The 16,551-nt window shown below is 33.9% G+C and overlaps 1 protein-coding gene across 4 annotated transcripts in view; it reads left to right on the top strand.

The window, feature by feature from the left end:
• Positions 1-16,551, top strand: part of RELCH (RAB11 binding and LisH domain, coiled-coil and HEAT repeat containing) — a 117,151-nt gene that overhangs the window by 6,641 nt on the left and 93,959 nt on the right. For all 4 annotated transcript variants that reach the window (XM_060120958.1, XM_060120957.1, XM_060120955.1 and 1 more), the window contains exons 2-5: positions 7,241-7,330; positions 15,584-15,655; positions 15,766-15,821; positions 15,926-16,039. In XM_060120958.1, the coding sequence (XP_059976941.1) occupies positions 7,241-7,330; positions 15,584-15,655; positions 15,766-15,821; positions 15,926-16,039 (332 nt within the window). The remainder of the gene's footprint in view (positions 1-7,240; positions 7,331-15,583; positions 15,656-15,765; positions 15,822-15,925; positions 16,040-16,551) is intronic.

Genomic DNA, 16,551 nt, shown 5'->3' with positions numbered 1-16,551 from the left:
AAAATACAGTCTACTTATATCTAAATTACAAATATCGATTGAGATGGGTCTTAAATATTAATAGCCTATTTTTTTTCTTTCAGGTAGTTGTTTTTATTGGCTTCTACCTATAAGTACTGTGAGAGCTGATGATAAAATATGGTTTCTAAATTATTTATACTAAAAACATACTTGTTGATGCTTAAGTGAATTATGTTTTGCTGTTTGGCCATAATTTGAACACAGCTCCTCTTTGGTTGATTTTTGGGGGTTTTGCATTAGTTTAGGATTGATCTACTTCAACTCACTTATCGTATGAGTGTTTGTTTCAATATTACAATTAACTTTTTTTTGAGATCTAATTGTCATATGACATTTTATTAGTTTTAGGTGTCCAACATAATGATTTGATATATGTCTATATTGTGAAATGATTACCACAGTAAGTTTAGTTAGCAACCATCACCACACAAAGTTACAATTTTTTTTCCTGTATGAGAACTTCTAAGATCTACTCTCTGAGCAACTTTCAAATACACAAAACAGTCTTGTTAACTATGGTCACTATGCTGTACATTCCATCCCCAAGACTTGTTTATCTTAAAATTGGAAATTTGTACCTGCAATTAATTTTTTTAACATCTTTATTGGAGTGTAATTGCTTTACAGTGTTGTGTTAGTTTCTGCTCTATAACAAAGTGAATCAGCTATACATATACATATATCCCCATATCCCCTCCCTCTTGTGCCTCCCTTCCACCCTCCCTATCCCACCCCTCCAAGTGGTCACAAAGCACCGAGCTGATCTCCCTGTGCTGTGCAGCTGCTTCCCACTAGCTATCTGTTTTACATTTGGTAGTGTGTATATGTCAATGCTACTCTATCACTTCATCACAGCTTACCCTTCCCCCTCCCCATGTCCTCAAGTCCATTCTCTACGTCTGCATCTTTATTCCTGTCCTGCCCCTAGGTTCATTAGAACCAATTTTTTTTTTTTTTTTTTAGATTCCATATCTTTGTGTTAGCATAGGGTATTTGTTTTTCTCTTTCTGACTTACTTCACTCTGTATGACAGACTCTAGGTCTATCTACCTCACTACAAATAACTCAGTTTCATTTCTTTTTATGGCCGAGTAATATTCCATTGTATATATGTGCCACATCTTCTTTATCCATTCATCTGTTGATGGACGCTTAGGTTGCTTCCATGTCCTGGCTATTATAAATAGTGCTGCAGTGAACATTGTGTATACCTGCAATTAATTTTTTTAACATCTTTATTGGAGTATAATTGCTTTACAATGGTGTGTTAGTTTCTGCTTTATAACAAAGTGAATCAGTTATACATATATCCCCATATCTCTTCCCTCTTGCGGCTCCCTCCCTCCAATTAATATTTAAACTGGTTGCTGGCCCCCATTTCGCTGGAGCATGATAACTCTCTAATTCCACATATGCATATGTTTTCTACAAACTAAGGACATCTGCCCAGGAAATCTGAACAAGTTGAATGTAAATTGTCTAATTCACTTTAAAAATAGAATTCTTCTATCAAAAAAAAATTCTTCAGATTTCTGAGAAATGAATACCTGATATAATTGAATACAGCAATGGTATTTACTAAGATTCAGCAAACGATAACACTTAACAGGATCAAGAAGACTGTCCTAGAGCTGATATATTTGGATTATAGCAAGCTACGTGACAGATCTCTCACACTGGTATGAATAAAATAGAGAAATATGGGCTTGGTAAAAGAGTAGCCGTGGAAAGATGCGTAACTGATAAAAACAACAGTAGGTCTGTGCCAGTCTAGATCATCTATACTTTTGAACTTGGCCCATTTTTAAAAAAAAATTTTATTTATTTATTTATGGCTGTGTTGGGTCTTCGTTTCTGTGTGAGGGCTTTCTCTAGTTGTGACAAGCGGGGGCCACTCTTCATCGCGGTGCGCGGGCCTCTCACTATCGCAGCCTCTCTTGTTGCGGAGCACAGGCTCCAGACGCGCAGGCTCAGTAATTGTGGCTCACAGGCCCAGTTGCTCCGCAGCATGTGGGATCTTCCCAGACCAGGGCTCGAACCCGTGTCCCCTGCATTGGCAGGCGGACTCTCAACCACTGCGCCACCAGGGAAGCCCTTGGCCTATTTTTTGAAGACCACTCAACTTGTAGTATTGATATCTGATCCTCAGTTCTGCTCTGCCACTTACAGCTCTGTTACTTTTAGAGCCGCCTTTTTTTTTTTTTTTTTTTTTTGCGGTATGCCGGCCTCTCACTGTTGCGGCCTCTCCCGTTGCGGAGCACAGGCTCCGGACGCGCAGGCTCAGCGGCCATGGCTCACGGGCCCAGCCGCTCCGCAGCATGTGGGATCCTCCCAGACCGGGGCACGAACCCGTGTCCCCTGCATCGGCAGGCGGACTCTCAACCACTGCGCCACCAGGGAAGCCCTAGAGCCTTCTTATTCTGTGTGAAGCATAGTAATCATTTCTGTCCACTGCTAGTTATAGGGTTTTAATGAAGTTTACGTGAGGGTATATATGTGAGAGGACTTCAAAAACTCATTTTATAGTTACTTCTTTCTTTTATAAGAAAAAATATATGAAGCGATGAGGGAAAACTAGATCAGATTTGCTGATGATAAAAGACTGAGAAAGATAGGTGATGTCTGCTAGTACTAATTTGTAGGATTAAATGGGACTAATGGGTATATGGCATCCTAATTAAAATAATCGTTTAAAAAACATACTGGGAACATTTGTACTTGAAATTCACAGGAAAGTTTGATAGCATTTCTTTTTGAGTAGCCACCAAAAATTAGATCAAAGAAGTCTGCTCATTTTAAGGGAAAAAGCTGTATAGCATAGTGAGTTAAGACCACAGTTTGGAGTCAGACTACCTGGCTTGGATCCTGTTTCTGCTACTTTTTTATCCTTGTGACTTTGAATAAGTAACTTAATCTCTCAATGCCTCAGTCTCTTCATCTAAAAATGAGAATAACGGTACCTACCTCATAGAGCTGTTGTGAGAGTCAGCTGAATTAATATTTATTATCATTTGCAGTAAGTCTGTATAAGTGTAAAATAAATTATGAAAAGGCAAACATTGGATTTAGGATTTTGTAATGGTTCATTAAAACCTACTACCGTACAGTTAATGCATTGTATTTTATGTCTGTAAAGGCATTGTACCTACATTTTTACAGATGTGTTTAATCACATTCATGTAAGTTATTTTTAAATATAATTTCTTTTTGTGTTCTTCTTAGACAATGGTTACTTACTCAATTTTATAACTAATGGATGGCCAGAAAAGGTTTTTTTCCCTTTATTTATTTTTGTTTTGGAACTTAATAAGAGTTTAAAAAAATCAATATATGTTGCCATCTACAGAACAAGTACTTTAAAAGCAAAGAAGAGCAGAGGTAGACAGAGTGAAGTAAGAAAGAGATTACAGACCAGAAACAAGCTCAAGGAGTCTTTTGTATAGGAAGAAGAGTCAAATCAGTGCGGGAAGGGTAGGCTATTCAATAAATTTTTCTCCTTCTACAGGGAAATTATTTCTTTACCTCCTACCATACACATACACACACACGAAAACAAAGTCTCCAAATGAATTAAAATACTAAATGTGGGAAATGGAACTTGAAAACTTTTGGAAGAAAATATTAAAACATATTTATTACCTTGAGGTGAGGATTTCTTAGACATAAAAATTGTACACTTTAAAGTAAGAGATTGATATATTTGTATCAAAATTAAAATTCCTGTATGTAAAAAGCTAACATAAAGTAAAAGACAAGCCACAGACTAGGAGTACATATTTGCCATATACATATAACAGTCAAAAAGTATTTCTCATCAAACTGGGGTTGATGGAGGGGTTGGACTATCTCTAAGATTCCCTCTAGCTCTCAAATATTTTGAACATAGGGGTCAGTGAAGTGAGTCCCAGTGTTAGAGAAGAACTGAGGATCAGAAAATATAAATGTTTTGCCATTGATAGATTCCTAAGATCCATTTTTAATTTAAGTGGATACATATTAAAGTGTTTATGCATGACCTCAGATTTAGATATAATTACTTTTAAGGTAAATTTGTTATCTTTCTGTTTATTAAATTTATATACTATATACTTCTTTCTTTGTTACTTATCATGACACAGGCATGGTTCAGTAAACGATCTTTACTAAACAAATTGGAATTTAAAGCTAATTGCTTGACATTATTTTTCTTCCTATTCTTTAACTGTGAACTGGGTACTTTTGTGACTTTTTAATTATAAAATGCCCATATCATAAAAGGTATTAACTGTGTTTGGGGAAAAAATACCAAAGCACAAATAAAAAAATTCAAGCAGTATAGAGAGGAGTATGTATTGAAAAATTTTAACTCTACTTCTTGGAGTCAGTTATATCTATAACCTTTAAAAATTATTATTCAATATTTTATTGTAGCTTCCTGTCAGTAACCTGGTACATTATAGTTGTTCACTAAATGTTCACTGAATTAACCAATGCTCTTTACCAGTCAGGAGCTGATCAATTTTCCTGGTACACTTAGCTTTTAAAGTGCTATATAATTTCCATGAAAGATACCTTTTCAAGGGTCTGAAACTCATTTTTTTAACTATCGTAAAAGTTACCTTCTGTCATTAGTACTAAAAGATTAAATGTATATATAAATAAGACTACTCTCATATGTGATTTATAAAGTCAGTCTGCATGCCTTATAGTCACACTGTGTATAATGGTTTTAGTTTTCAGACATAGTAAAACTTACATACAGGTTTTACTTGTTTGCCAACTATGATGAAAGTCCCTGATCATTCGGTTTCTGAGTTGTAAAGTGAATTACTAAGAAGTTACACAATCTTGGAATTTGAAGAAAGGCTTTGTGGTATACTTTATATTAGAAAGTGGTAGTAGCTTCTTTCTTAATAAAAGAGGCTAATTTTTCCAAACTCTTCCTCTTTTATATTAGAGTATTTGGAAAGGCATGTGCTTGCCCTGGAAAAGAATTGTGCATATTTGTCTAGGAGCGGTAATATTACCTATTAGTCTTAAATTCCAAAGTACATTTTATGTACAAAATCTGTTATACGTTAGCCCCATCAAAGTTAAAATTACTTCCTTCTATAATTTTTTTCTGACATGGAATAAATTTTAATAAATTAGGAGATTTCTTTTATGATACTATAGTTATTGTTAGTTAAAAAGACATTAGAACTTTTTTTCTTGGAGAATATAAAATTGTTGGCTTGGAACTAAAAAAAATAATTAGAATATATTTTTCAATGGCCATAATAATACCAAGTCAAAAATTAAGCAGTGTTTGCTTTCCCCAAGAACTCTTCCTATTGCATAGGTGATTTCTTTGAAACTTTTAGAGAAATAGTAACAGTATAATGGAGGAATGATATATGGTGATCAAATAGGCTCTAACCTAGGCCTGTATGTGTGATTGAAAATACTCTAACCTAGGCTTGTATGTGTGATTGAAAATACTAGAAAACACTTAGAAAACTAACATTAGATAGATACTTAACATAATAGAAAAATATTTATCCAGAATCAACAACCAACATCATACTTAACAGTTCATGATAACCCAAACTCCTGTCAATATATAGAACATTACTGTCACCCCAGAAAGTTCCCTCATGCTCCTTTCCGGTCAGTCAGTCCCCACCCCTTTCAGCCCCCCACTCCAAGAACCACTATAATGATTTTTTTCTACCATAAATTACTACTGCCTATTCTAAGAGTTCATGTAAATGAAATTATACATTATATACTCTGCGTAAGGCTTCTATCATTCAGCATAAAGCATTGAGATTCAGTCATGTTGTGGCATATATCTCAATAGTTTTTTTTTAATTGCTGAGTAATGTTCCTGAGTTCAGCCTATATTTAATATGAACTTTCTAGATTTCTGTGGTTACTATTGTTATTTGGTGTTTCTTGGTTTATGCTTAAAATAAATTATGCTCTAATGAATGGTACTGTAATACTTGATTTTCTGTTATTTGTTTATGCTGTCTTAAAACTTAAGTTAATAGCAAGTTGTTATTTATCAGATATAATTAAATTGCAGGGGAATTAAATGCTTCTGTGAATAGAAACAGTGTTCTCAGAAGAGTACTATATATAGAATTTCACTTAATAGGAATTTAAAGATAAGTGGTACATTGATAATGACATAGCTGTATTTGAAGAGTCAACCATTTCAATTATTGGCATGTACTAATTGTTTTAAAAGGAGGTGAGGGAGCCCTACGTGGAGTTCAAATCTTTATTTCTGTAACTTGCATTCATTTGTCCAGACTGTGCTTTCTAAACACAGATAATCTATTCCTTAGAGCAATATATAAACAGTAGACACTATGTAAGTAGCATGATTTAATAGAATGAGTTGACCTAGCCTCTCATTTGTCCCTTCTTTGCATTAGCTAACTAGATCTCCTTTAGTGAGTATCAGCATTGATTTCTTCCTTTAAGTGAGAATGTTTACATCGTGTTTTTCTGTTTAGGGACACTTAAAAATCTGGCAAAAGCTAGGGACACTCCCCACTACCACCATGCACTTAAAACACAGAACTCTTGAAACCCCTTCATTTGCCTTTTGCATCCCATATTACAAATTCAATAAATGAAGTCTTTAGGAATTATCTTGTTTACTTTCTTTTACTTAAACCCACATCCATTTCACTACCAGGACATGTTGGTTCTACATCAAAAAATAACCCTGAACACTTCTCACATTTCTACTACCTCTATTCTAGGCCAAATGTGATCATTTCTCACCTACATGACTCTAATAGCCTCTTTTTTTTTAATTGTTATTTTATATTAAAGTGTAATTGATTTACATAGTAGCCTCTTAACTGGTCTCTCTACAAATCACTTTCCTTACAGCAGCCAAAATGATTTTCCAAAAATGTATGTGTTATTGTTGTTTTCCATTGTACTTGGAATAAAATTCAAACTGTTTACAGTTTTGTTGTCCTTAGCTGGGCTTGCATTATATCCTGTGTGTCCATTATTCAGGAGTTAGTTAGAGATCTGGGCAGGGAAACATGAGTTACTTCAAAGTAGCTTAATTGGTTTGAGCATTTTTACCTTATTGTTTTAATAGAATTCCTATATCTTAGAGTCACAGTTTATTCACTGGAAAAAAAAATCTTAGCTAATTGATTTCCAATCCCTTATTTTGGCAGTTAAATAAAAATCTGTTTAATTCTATTTTTTTTTTGGTTTATTACAGATCGAGCTGGGAGCATCAGTACCCTTGATTCTTTAGACTTTGCAAGATATTCAGATGATGGTAACAGGGAAACGGATGAGAGAGTGGCAGGTGAGTAAGATTGTAAACACAGATTTGGATTTTTGGACATTCCAGAAATAATAAAATGACTTGAAGAATTCTCTTCTTTCTATAATTTGATATGTGAATATATTGATATAGTTATTATACAAAGTTATGTTACTAATTTATTGGCTGAGGGGAACATCCCAGCCCCCAACTGCTCTTTCCAGTGGTGCTCTGAATTTTTGGTTATGCACACCTACAGTTTGCTGAATTCTGCTTGTAGCCAGTAGTTTACAACCATGTAGTTATACAACTGGTGTAAAAGAGGTTTAAGTTAGCCATGGTTTAGTACAAAGTTAGTTGGTCATTGGCCTCCTCATTCCTTTTATCCTCCAAACCAGGGCTGAGTAATATTCATGTGTTATATACCAATACAGCTCTACTGATTGTTAAAATTGGTTTAAATACTTCTGTGCTGGTTGGTGAATAAAATTTTGCTTGGTTCCCTGGATGCTCCCTGGCCATCACTGCATCTCTCCAGAAACTTCTCTTGACTTGCCTGTGATCCAGAAAATAAAGGGTTAATGCTTGGTCCATCAGGGGCCTCCAGGACCTTGCCCATTCCAAAAAGAAGGCCAACATCCTTATTAGTTGCTTGGTTTCTCATTCCAATCTCCTTCCCCTCTCCATCCTCCCACCATTTCTGCCTTTTAGGCATCACCACTGGATCTGTAGGGACTTCAGAAAACCAATTTGTACCCTCTGTGTTCTGCCCACATCAAATGAGGCCAGTTGGATTCTTCTGGGGGTCCACCCTGGGATTTACCAGTGTAGCAGCTCTGGCTCCTCAGGTGTCAAGTGACTGGTACTTTTCTGGTGCTTCAAGGCTGTGGCTGTCTGTTATTGAAGTAATTTTTGAATGTCTTATTGGAATTGTAGTTTTCATAGGACGTTGACTCTGAGATAGATGGGAAGCAGACAGACATCAGTTAGGTATTTTAATCCACCAGAATGGTGGGCACACCTGGCACAGGAAGGATGCCACGTGGGACAGATGGGAGCCTGTGAGGGAAATATTTTTCTTCCATTTACTGGGACAAGTTTGTTAAAACCTACCAAATGTTTGCCTGTCATAGTCATTATGAATAAAAGTGAGTGCTAATTTTTATATAGCACTTGCTCCATTCTGGACACTGTTGTAAATGTATATTAACTCTTTGAGTTATAGAATTATCATCATCCTCCCCTCCCCAAGAAACTGAGGCACTCAGAGATTATTAAGACTTTAGTGGCAGAGCTAAGACTTGAACGCAGATAACCCAGCAGCAGAGCCCACAACTGACTGCACTGTATGCTACCTCTTAGCATGAAGGATGAGGTTTGACCTGGTTAAAATGACATTCCAATATGTGGTTTTCATTTATAACTCAAGAATAGAGCTATTGAATGTTTAAAAAATCTCTCTTTCCCTAATCTCTTCCCTGAGTTAGGGGAAAAAAATGATGTAATTGTTTTTAGTTCAACAGAGGCTAAGAGAGGATTCAGCAGTGAGAACAATAGCATTATCAATTGAATGGAGAAGTCATTGGAAGAGTTTAATGCAGCTCCATATATCAAGTCATGATTTAGTCATAAGCATTATTAATTGAAAGCTGTATCAAAAAAGAAATCACATCAGTACTGTCTGAAAATTAGCAAATCAAATGGGAATTATTTGAATAATTTTAGGACAGACTTATCCTACTAATTATATCATTTGTTAAGTGGCATTGTTATATTTAATTATATAGTAAATGTTAGCTATTCTGTGTTTTCTGTTATATGTTAAGTATTAAATGCATGGTATTTTGGTTTATTAGAGACTAACCAAATATATTTAGTTTTGTATATTGTATTGTTGTTCAGATGGTTATGTATCAGAAAATAACTTCTACCCAGAAATAGACCACATAATTATTTTCTTCCCTTTAATTTTTGTTTGAAAACCTAAATTTTAGACTTAGTAAAATTTAAGAGGTTCATCATTATTCTCAGTATTTAGGTATTTTAGTATTTCTAATTAGGGGGAACAATGATATAGAAGCAAGATGTTATAATTAAGCAATATGTTATAACTAAGCATAACTAAGAGTGAATATTTTAAATATTTGGTAGTTTTGACCTTATATTTTTAATCTAAAGATTATATTCTTATCTCTAAGTTTGGGGAGATAAAGTAATTTTTGCTTACTATATAATGCTAATGTATAAATATATGCTGTCTTGAGAAAGAAATACTATGTGGTGTCACTTATATGTGGAGTCTAAAAAATAATACCAATGAATCTATATATCAACGTAAAACAGAAACAGAGTTGTAGACTAGAAAACAATCTTATGGTTCCCCAAAGGGGAGAGGGAGGAGAGGATGGGACAAATTAGGAGTATGGGATTAACAGATACAAACTACTCTACATAAAATAGATAAACAACAATAGATACACAAACAATAGATAAACAATGCCCTCTGTAGCACTGGGCATTATACCTAATACCTTGTAATAACCTGTAACGAAATATAATATACAAAAAAATCGAATGACTATGCTGTACCCCTGAAGCTCAAGACAATATTGTAAATCAACTATACTTCAGTGTAAATGAGTGACTGAATGCTGTCTTCCATCTTCACTGGAAAAGGGAAGGAAATGTATGTTATTCCAAGAGAATGGCATTTAGACTTTTAATGCTCTTGTGCCATCGCCTATTATTGAACCAAATGTGTGATACGTGGATGAAAATTTCAATTAATCACAATTCCCATTTACAAAAAAATTTTTGGCTCTTTGCTAACCATTGCTAGTAACTTAGAAACTAATCGAAAAATGAACAATCCAGAAAAGATAATTATCCTGCCATCTATCATTGGATCACGTGTAAACCTCACTGAGAAAGAATAAAAATCTCTTTTATTTTCGTATACCAGTCTTGGGCAGAAGGAGATTATAGATAATACAGATATTGAGTCCGCTGCCCCACGATGCAAATGTAGGGTCTGCTCCAGCCTTTAATAAACTGTTGCTGTTTATGAGACATATATATACTACTACATGTGGGTTCAGCATCATTCTTATCATCTTTTCCCTAAATTTAAATATCTGGTTATTTTTTCAAGTCTGTACAGGTGTTCCTTTAAAGAGGAAAAGATCTCTAAATGGGCAAATGTTTATTGAGCACCTGCTCTGTGCCAGGCACTGTTCCGGTTGCTTTATATAAAATACTTATTTAACCTTGTTAACAATCCTTCAAGATAGGTCATGATATCCTTATTTTATAGATCAGAAAACTGAAAAGCTTACCAAGATTGAAAAATTTTCCCAGTAGCCTCCATATGGCTAAAGGGCAAAATCTAGATGTGAACATATAGGTTTTTATTCCAGGGCTCATGATGTATCTTTAAGTACCAGGCTGGAGCTTTGACTCATCGGTACATTCATGTGGATAGCAGAATCTTATCTTTCCCATACAAGACTGTTTCAACATAGTCATTTTCTTTCCAAAAAAGTAAAATTTCAAAAGCATTTCATTTCAAATATTTTCCACTTCTGAATTTAGTAGACACCAAACCAAAATGAGCTTAATTTAACTGACTTTTTAGTAAAAGCCTTTCTATATGTTATTAAACAAAGCTGTACAGTGTACATACAGTGTAGCTGTTAAATTTTCAAGTTTTCTTCAAGATAGCAAGGGACATCTATGTTCTAGATATTGGGATTGCCATTCTTTAATTAGACATTTTGAGCATCTGCTACATATTAGGTATTATGTTAGGCGCTAGATACAGACGCATGAAATAGACAGAGTTTCTGCCATCAAGGAATTTGTACTAAAACCTGTCTATATCTGTAATACAAATAAATGTTCAGTACTTTGGAACTAGTGATAAGGAACTTGTTGATTTTAGAACCATCTGTATCCCTGTCTCAGGTTCACCTGATCCATCTTTTAGCATCAGAGTTTCTGATTTTATTTGTTTTCATACCTCTACCTGTTACTGTATTACTTCTCTAGTTCATACCTTAATCTTTGTATTGGGATCTAGAGAACTGCAGAAACTGTTCTTTCCAATTTGCAGGGAAAGACACTACTGAATGCTGGTAAGATCACTGATGTTTAGATTTATTAGATATGGCATCAAGTACTGGAATGCCCATTCATACAACTAACATTTGCTGAGTCCTCTATATTCAAGGTATTATACTGTTCTGGGAACAATAAACAACAAAGTAGACATATGAAGCCTTTTTAAGCCTACATAATCTAGTAAACATTCTAAAATGAAATTCAAATTTTTGCCTGTGGGTTAACCTGGCCTTACCCCCTGGGTAAGAAGCATCATCAGTAGCCCTCTCATTCCTTAGCTGTTGGGCTGCAGCATACATATCCAGCTTTATCAGGATTAAATAAGCCTATCTGTCTTATTATAATATATTTTTCCTTAGTACAAATATCTTTACCTCCTGTTTGCAGTACTTTTTGTTTTTCTTATTTTCAACTTTACTTAAATCTTATTTATGGTTTTGTATGATTTAAAATAGGATAGATGCTCCAACAAGCCTTTTAAGGGCAACAAGCCTTTGATGTGAGTTGTAAATTGTTAAAATTTATATAAGTCATAAAGGTCTGAACTAGGACAATTGCAGAGACAATTGAGATGAATGGTTATTTAGGATTCAAGGGCTGGAATCATTATGGCTTGACATTGAATTAATGTGGGAGTAAGGGCAAGAGGTAAGTGAAGAGTAATCTCCAGGTTTCTTATTTGGGCCTCTTGGTAGATAGTGGTGCCCTTAATGAAGAGATACTGCAGGAGGAGGGAAGACAGATTTGAGAGGAAGATGATGAAGTTCATTTGGATAGGATCAAATTCAAAGTTTATGAGACATTCAAGTGGGCATGTCCAGTTGATAAACAGGTAGCCCTGTTTATCTTGGGGAAGAAGTTTAAAGATTTCTGAATCTTAAGAGTACTGTTGAGAGTAAAACTGTAAGAGTGAAATGTTTATCATCCCAGTATATAGAATAAGAAAAGGACCAGGGAGGACACTCTGGGAAACACCAACTTTGAGATGAATGATAGAGGAATCTGTAAGAGAACCTGAGCAGGAGGAACAATAATGGGAAGAATTTTCTTCTTTTAAAGTTTAAGGAGGAGGAATTTTTTCCCCCTCAGAAGAATATAGAAAACTAAATGTCTACAAACCACGGAGATTGCATCTTGCTTCCGTTCATTTATTTCTCACTATTTACTAGGTCATGCGTAACAGTCCTCTACCTTTCTTAGGTCTGTAATAGGCAGGGAGCATTCTCTAAACCCAGAAGGAGTGGTGATGGTACTGCCTGGGGATTTTTGTATTATTTTAGGAATCTATTTTTATTCTAATTCATATTCTTATGAGAATTTTCCTCTTTTCCTAGAACCTTTCCTGGGATAATAAAATAAGTATTAAGGATGGGGAAGTGGTATTTTATTACCACTATAATATTCTGATCAGTATTATAGGAAAGATCTAAAATATGTATTATTTTGAGTTTTGTGCCAAAAGAAGTAAGACTAACAAATATTTCAAGATAATATTAGTAATATATTTAGTTGGGGCAACAAAGAATCAATATTTCTTTCTGCTTTGAAATTTAACACTGCACCTTTGGTGTCTCGACATGGTCAATTGTATATATCCCAAGTCACCAGCACCTGATCTTGAAGCTCTCAAGTACCCCTGATATAATGCCAGTATTATCCAACCCTATTTAGGAAATAACTATCTCAACTAATCTAGAATTGCTTATACTGACTTAGTCATTAAATATTTTGGTAAGATTGTAATATGCAGTATTAGAATATACCTATGTCTGCGATTACTTTAGTTCCAATAAAATTGCATTCAGCAGGGTTGGGCTAGTGGAGGGTTGGAATAGTGGAGTGAGCAGGCTGGTAGTTGTTTCCTACAGTGTTTTTTAAAAACATGTACTTCTTCAAACATTTTTATGAAGAATTATAATATTTGAAAAATACTTGGAGGTTGCTTGGTACAATGTATCTCTTTACAGGATAATAAATTTTGAGATTTAATCCAATATTTTTTTAATGAAGAAGTGACAAATTTATATATGTATAAATATAGCTGTTCAGACCTTTCTTGTGAAACTTTCTCACATAACTGCAAATACTTGATCATACTGTGCCTTTATAGAGATGTGCTATGGCTTCAAAGATATGCCTTTGTCTTTTAAAGTCTATATTGTATATTAAGAAACATGCAGCAGAGTGAATTCATTTTGATAAGCACTATCTTTCCAGAGCATTGGTACCTTTTAATGACATTTGGCAATGTATGTGTAGATGTGCATAAAAATATAAATTCTTGCCGTCTGACATGGGTTTTTCTGGCTTTCTGTGCCTTGATCATTTAGTGTTTTGCTCTTGGTCACCTAAACTTTCACCAGTTGAATCTGAGTTTTTTTCACAGTTTGTGTTTTAACCAGTTTTTTTTTAATTTATTTTTTTCATATTTCTTTCATTCTGGTGCAGGGCATTTCTGATCTGCAATTGTTCTGTAATATGTTAGTAAATTGTAAGTGATTCTGGAAGCATAATATGTATACTCATTTTGCTTGTGGTATAGTTAAGTGCTTTTAAATCAAAATAAATTACCTAAAGTTTTGAAATAAAAAGAAAAGTAAACCTATTCTGTACTTACCTAACACATTGAATGTGTGCAGTCTGACTTTAAACACAAACTCTAAGAGTTTCCAGAAGTGTTGAGTTTTAGGAAATGTTTTAACTTTGTTGCACAGAAATATTTGCAGATCAGCATTGCTGACTAACAAAAAAGAAATAGTCACATACATGTCATCTGATTTTTAGTTGTGCTTCCGTGTTGCTGCAGGGAAATTCTGTGCATCAAAATAATTGGCTTTAATGTACCAGATGTGATTCAGTTACATCTTAAGTTTTTAATGAAAATATGCAAACTGAGTGAATTCTATTTTTTCCATATATTTTTATAGCCTTGTTGTCTCTGATAGCATTTCATTTGCCATCTTCTTTATTCTGTTTATTAGTCAATGAGGAAAAAATGCATCTTTAAAGTGTTAAATTTGCTAATTTTTATGCAGAACTATTTAAATTATAATTTTTTTAAATATCCAATTGTGACAAAGATCACTTAATTTTCTCAGAGCTTTACTTCACACAAATGGCTTTTTTCCCCCACATCTAAGCTTGCTTTTTCTTCAGAGCAGTATTTATATATTTTAAAGAAAATTCCCAGCAAAGACACATATAGTTAAATCTTGCTCATGATGAAACATTTTAAAGAGCTCATTAAAATGTCTCCTCAGTATTCATGTTTATCTTATAATCAGACTTTGTGGTAATAGGAGAAATCTTTAAGTTTCATTAGTACCTCTTACTATGAACAAATATCTATTTGAAGAGTTGTCAGAAACTTTGAAATTTTACTTAAATTTACTCAGTATCCTTAGATTACCACACTTGTAGAATTGTACTCAATCATTTGCTTTAGAATGATCTTAATTGTAAATTAAAAGACAAACTATTTCTATCCTTTGGCTTTAAATGAAACCTAAAATAACCCCCTCAGAACTTTTTTTTAGATATATGTTTAACATATCTGTGCTTGTTTATAGAAGACATACTTGTTTGTAGAAAAATTGATAGGCATCCCACATTTGTTAAATATTTAAACCCTGTTCTTTCAACATCTTAATGAAGGACTATATTCACTAATGTTTCTGTATGTTGATTTATAACATTATTCTAGATAATGCATTTTAAAATACATTTTTTTTAATCCTAAGATTTTCTTTAAGTGTATTTGCTAGGACTTCATCTAATTTTTGTCTTTTCCCCTAAAATTATGTCACCTGAAAACATTCCATTACATTTCTTACCTAGACTGAGTGAAACACAACCACCTAAATTACTAAGATTTTTATTTACCTAAAGGAGAGTATGCCATAGATTTTACTTTTAAATAGAGCTATTCCTTGTCAGACAGCTGGAACATTTGATCAGTAGTCCCCTGTATTCTAAAACTATGGAAAACATTCACCAGTTTGCTTGCAAATCAACTCTGCTGCATGCGTTCACAAGTTTCATAAAGATTGCATGCTTTCTGTTTTCAATACAAATTGTATTTTTTTTTCATACCCATCCTTGCTTTTTATTTTTTTATTTTTGTTTCCCTTTTCTTGGTTGGATGCCTGTGTGTGTTTATTCCAAATCCCTGTCCAGTCCTGGAGTTTGAACTACGGAAAGCCAAGGAGACCATTCAGGCCCTCCGAGCCAACCTGACAAAGGCTGCAGGTGGTGTACATAAACTTTTTTGAGACATTTTCTACTTTGACAATGTAGAAGTAGCTGAGATATTTTCTAATGTAAAATAGTAAAATATTATTCATATTTTCTTCCACCAGAACACGAAGTTCCTTTACAGGAACGAAAAAATTACAAATCAAGTCCTGAAATTCAGGTGGGTGAATGACAGATCTAAAAGTATCTTCCATATGAAATGGTAGCACAAGTATTGAAGGAAGAAGACTTACAGTATTGTATCTGTCTTTTATTTATCTCTAGGAGCCAATCAAACCTCTTGAAAAGAGAGCTCTAAACTTCTTAGTCAATGAATTTTTATTGAAGAATAACTACAAGCTGACATCAATAACCTTTTCAGATGAAAATGATGATCAGGTACAATTTCTTTTCGGTTTTCTTTTTTTTTTAATAAGTGATGATTTGTTTCCTTTTTAATTTATAATATACTTATTTTCTCTTTTATCTAGTTTCTTTAGTTTTTTGAAAAGTTGTACATATTGTAAAATTCCATAAGGCTTCCCAGTCTAGTATTCTGTTGGCTTATAGATTTCCTCTTTCTACATAAAGACTTCTCATTCTTTCCAGGGAGCTTTTTACAACTCCCCTTATAACTATGTAATCTACTCATATTTCCACGTATTTATAAAATGTGCTTTTTTTTTTTAACTTTAAAACATTTACTTAGTAGTACAGATTAATGTGTACTTATAAATTCAGTTTAACTAAAACCTCTTCAGTAACACTATAATAATTAAGATGATAGATAACAGCATTTAAGAGAGAATATTTTGAATAAGAGAATATGAGTTGTGTCTCTGAATAGGAGCCAATCTTAGAACCTCATTATTTTACTGATAAAATCTTATAGGAAAAGAAATGATGCTTTG

This window comes from Lagenorhynchus albirostris, chromosome 14 (assembly GCF_949774975.1).
Source record: "Lagenorhynchus albirostris chromosome 14, mLagAlb1.1, whole genome shotgun sequence".
NCBI classification, from domain to species: Eukaryota; Metazoa; Chordata; class Mammalia; order Artiodactyla; family Delphinidae; genus Lagenorhynchus; species Lagenorhynchus albirostris.
The sequence above is the reverse complement of the archived record's forward strand: the minus strand, read 5'-3'. Positions and strand labels throughout refer to the sequence as shown.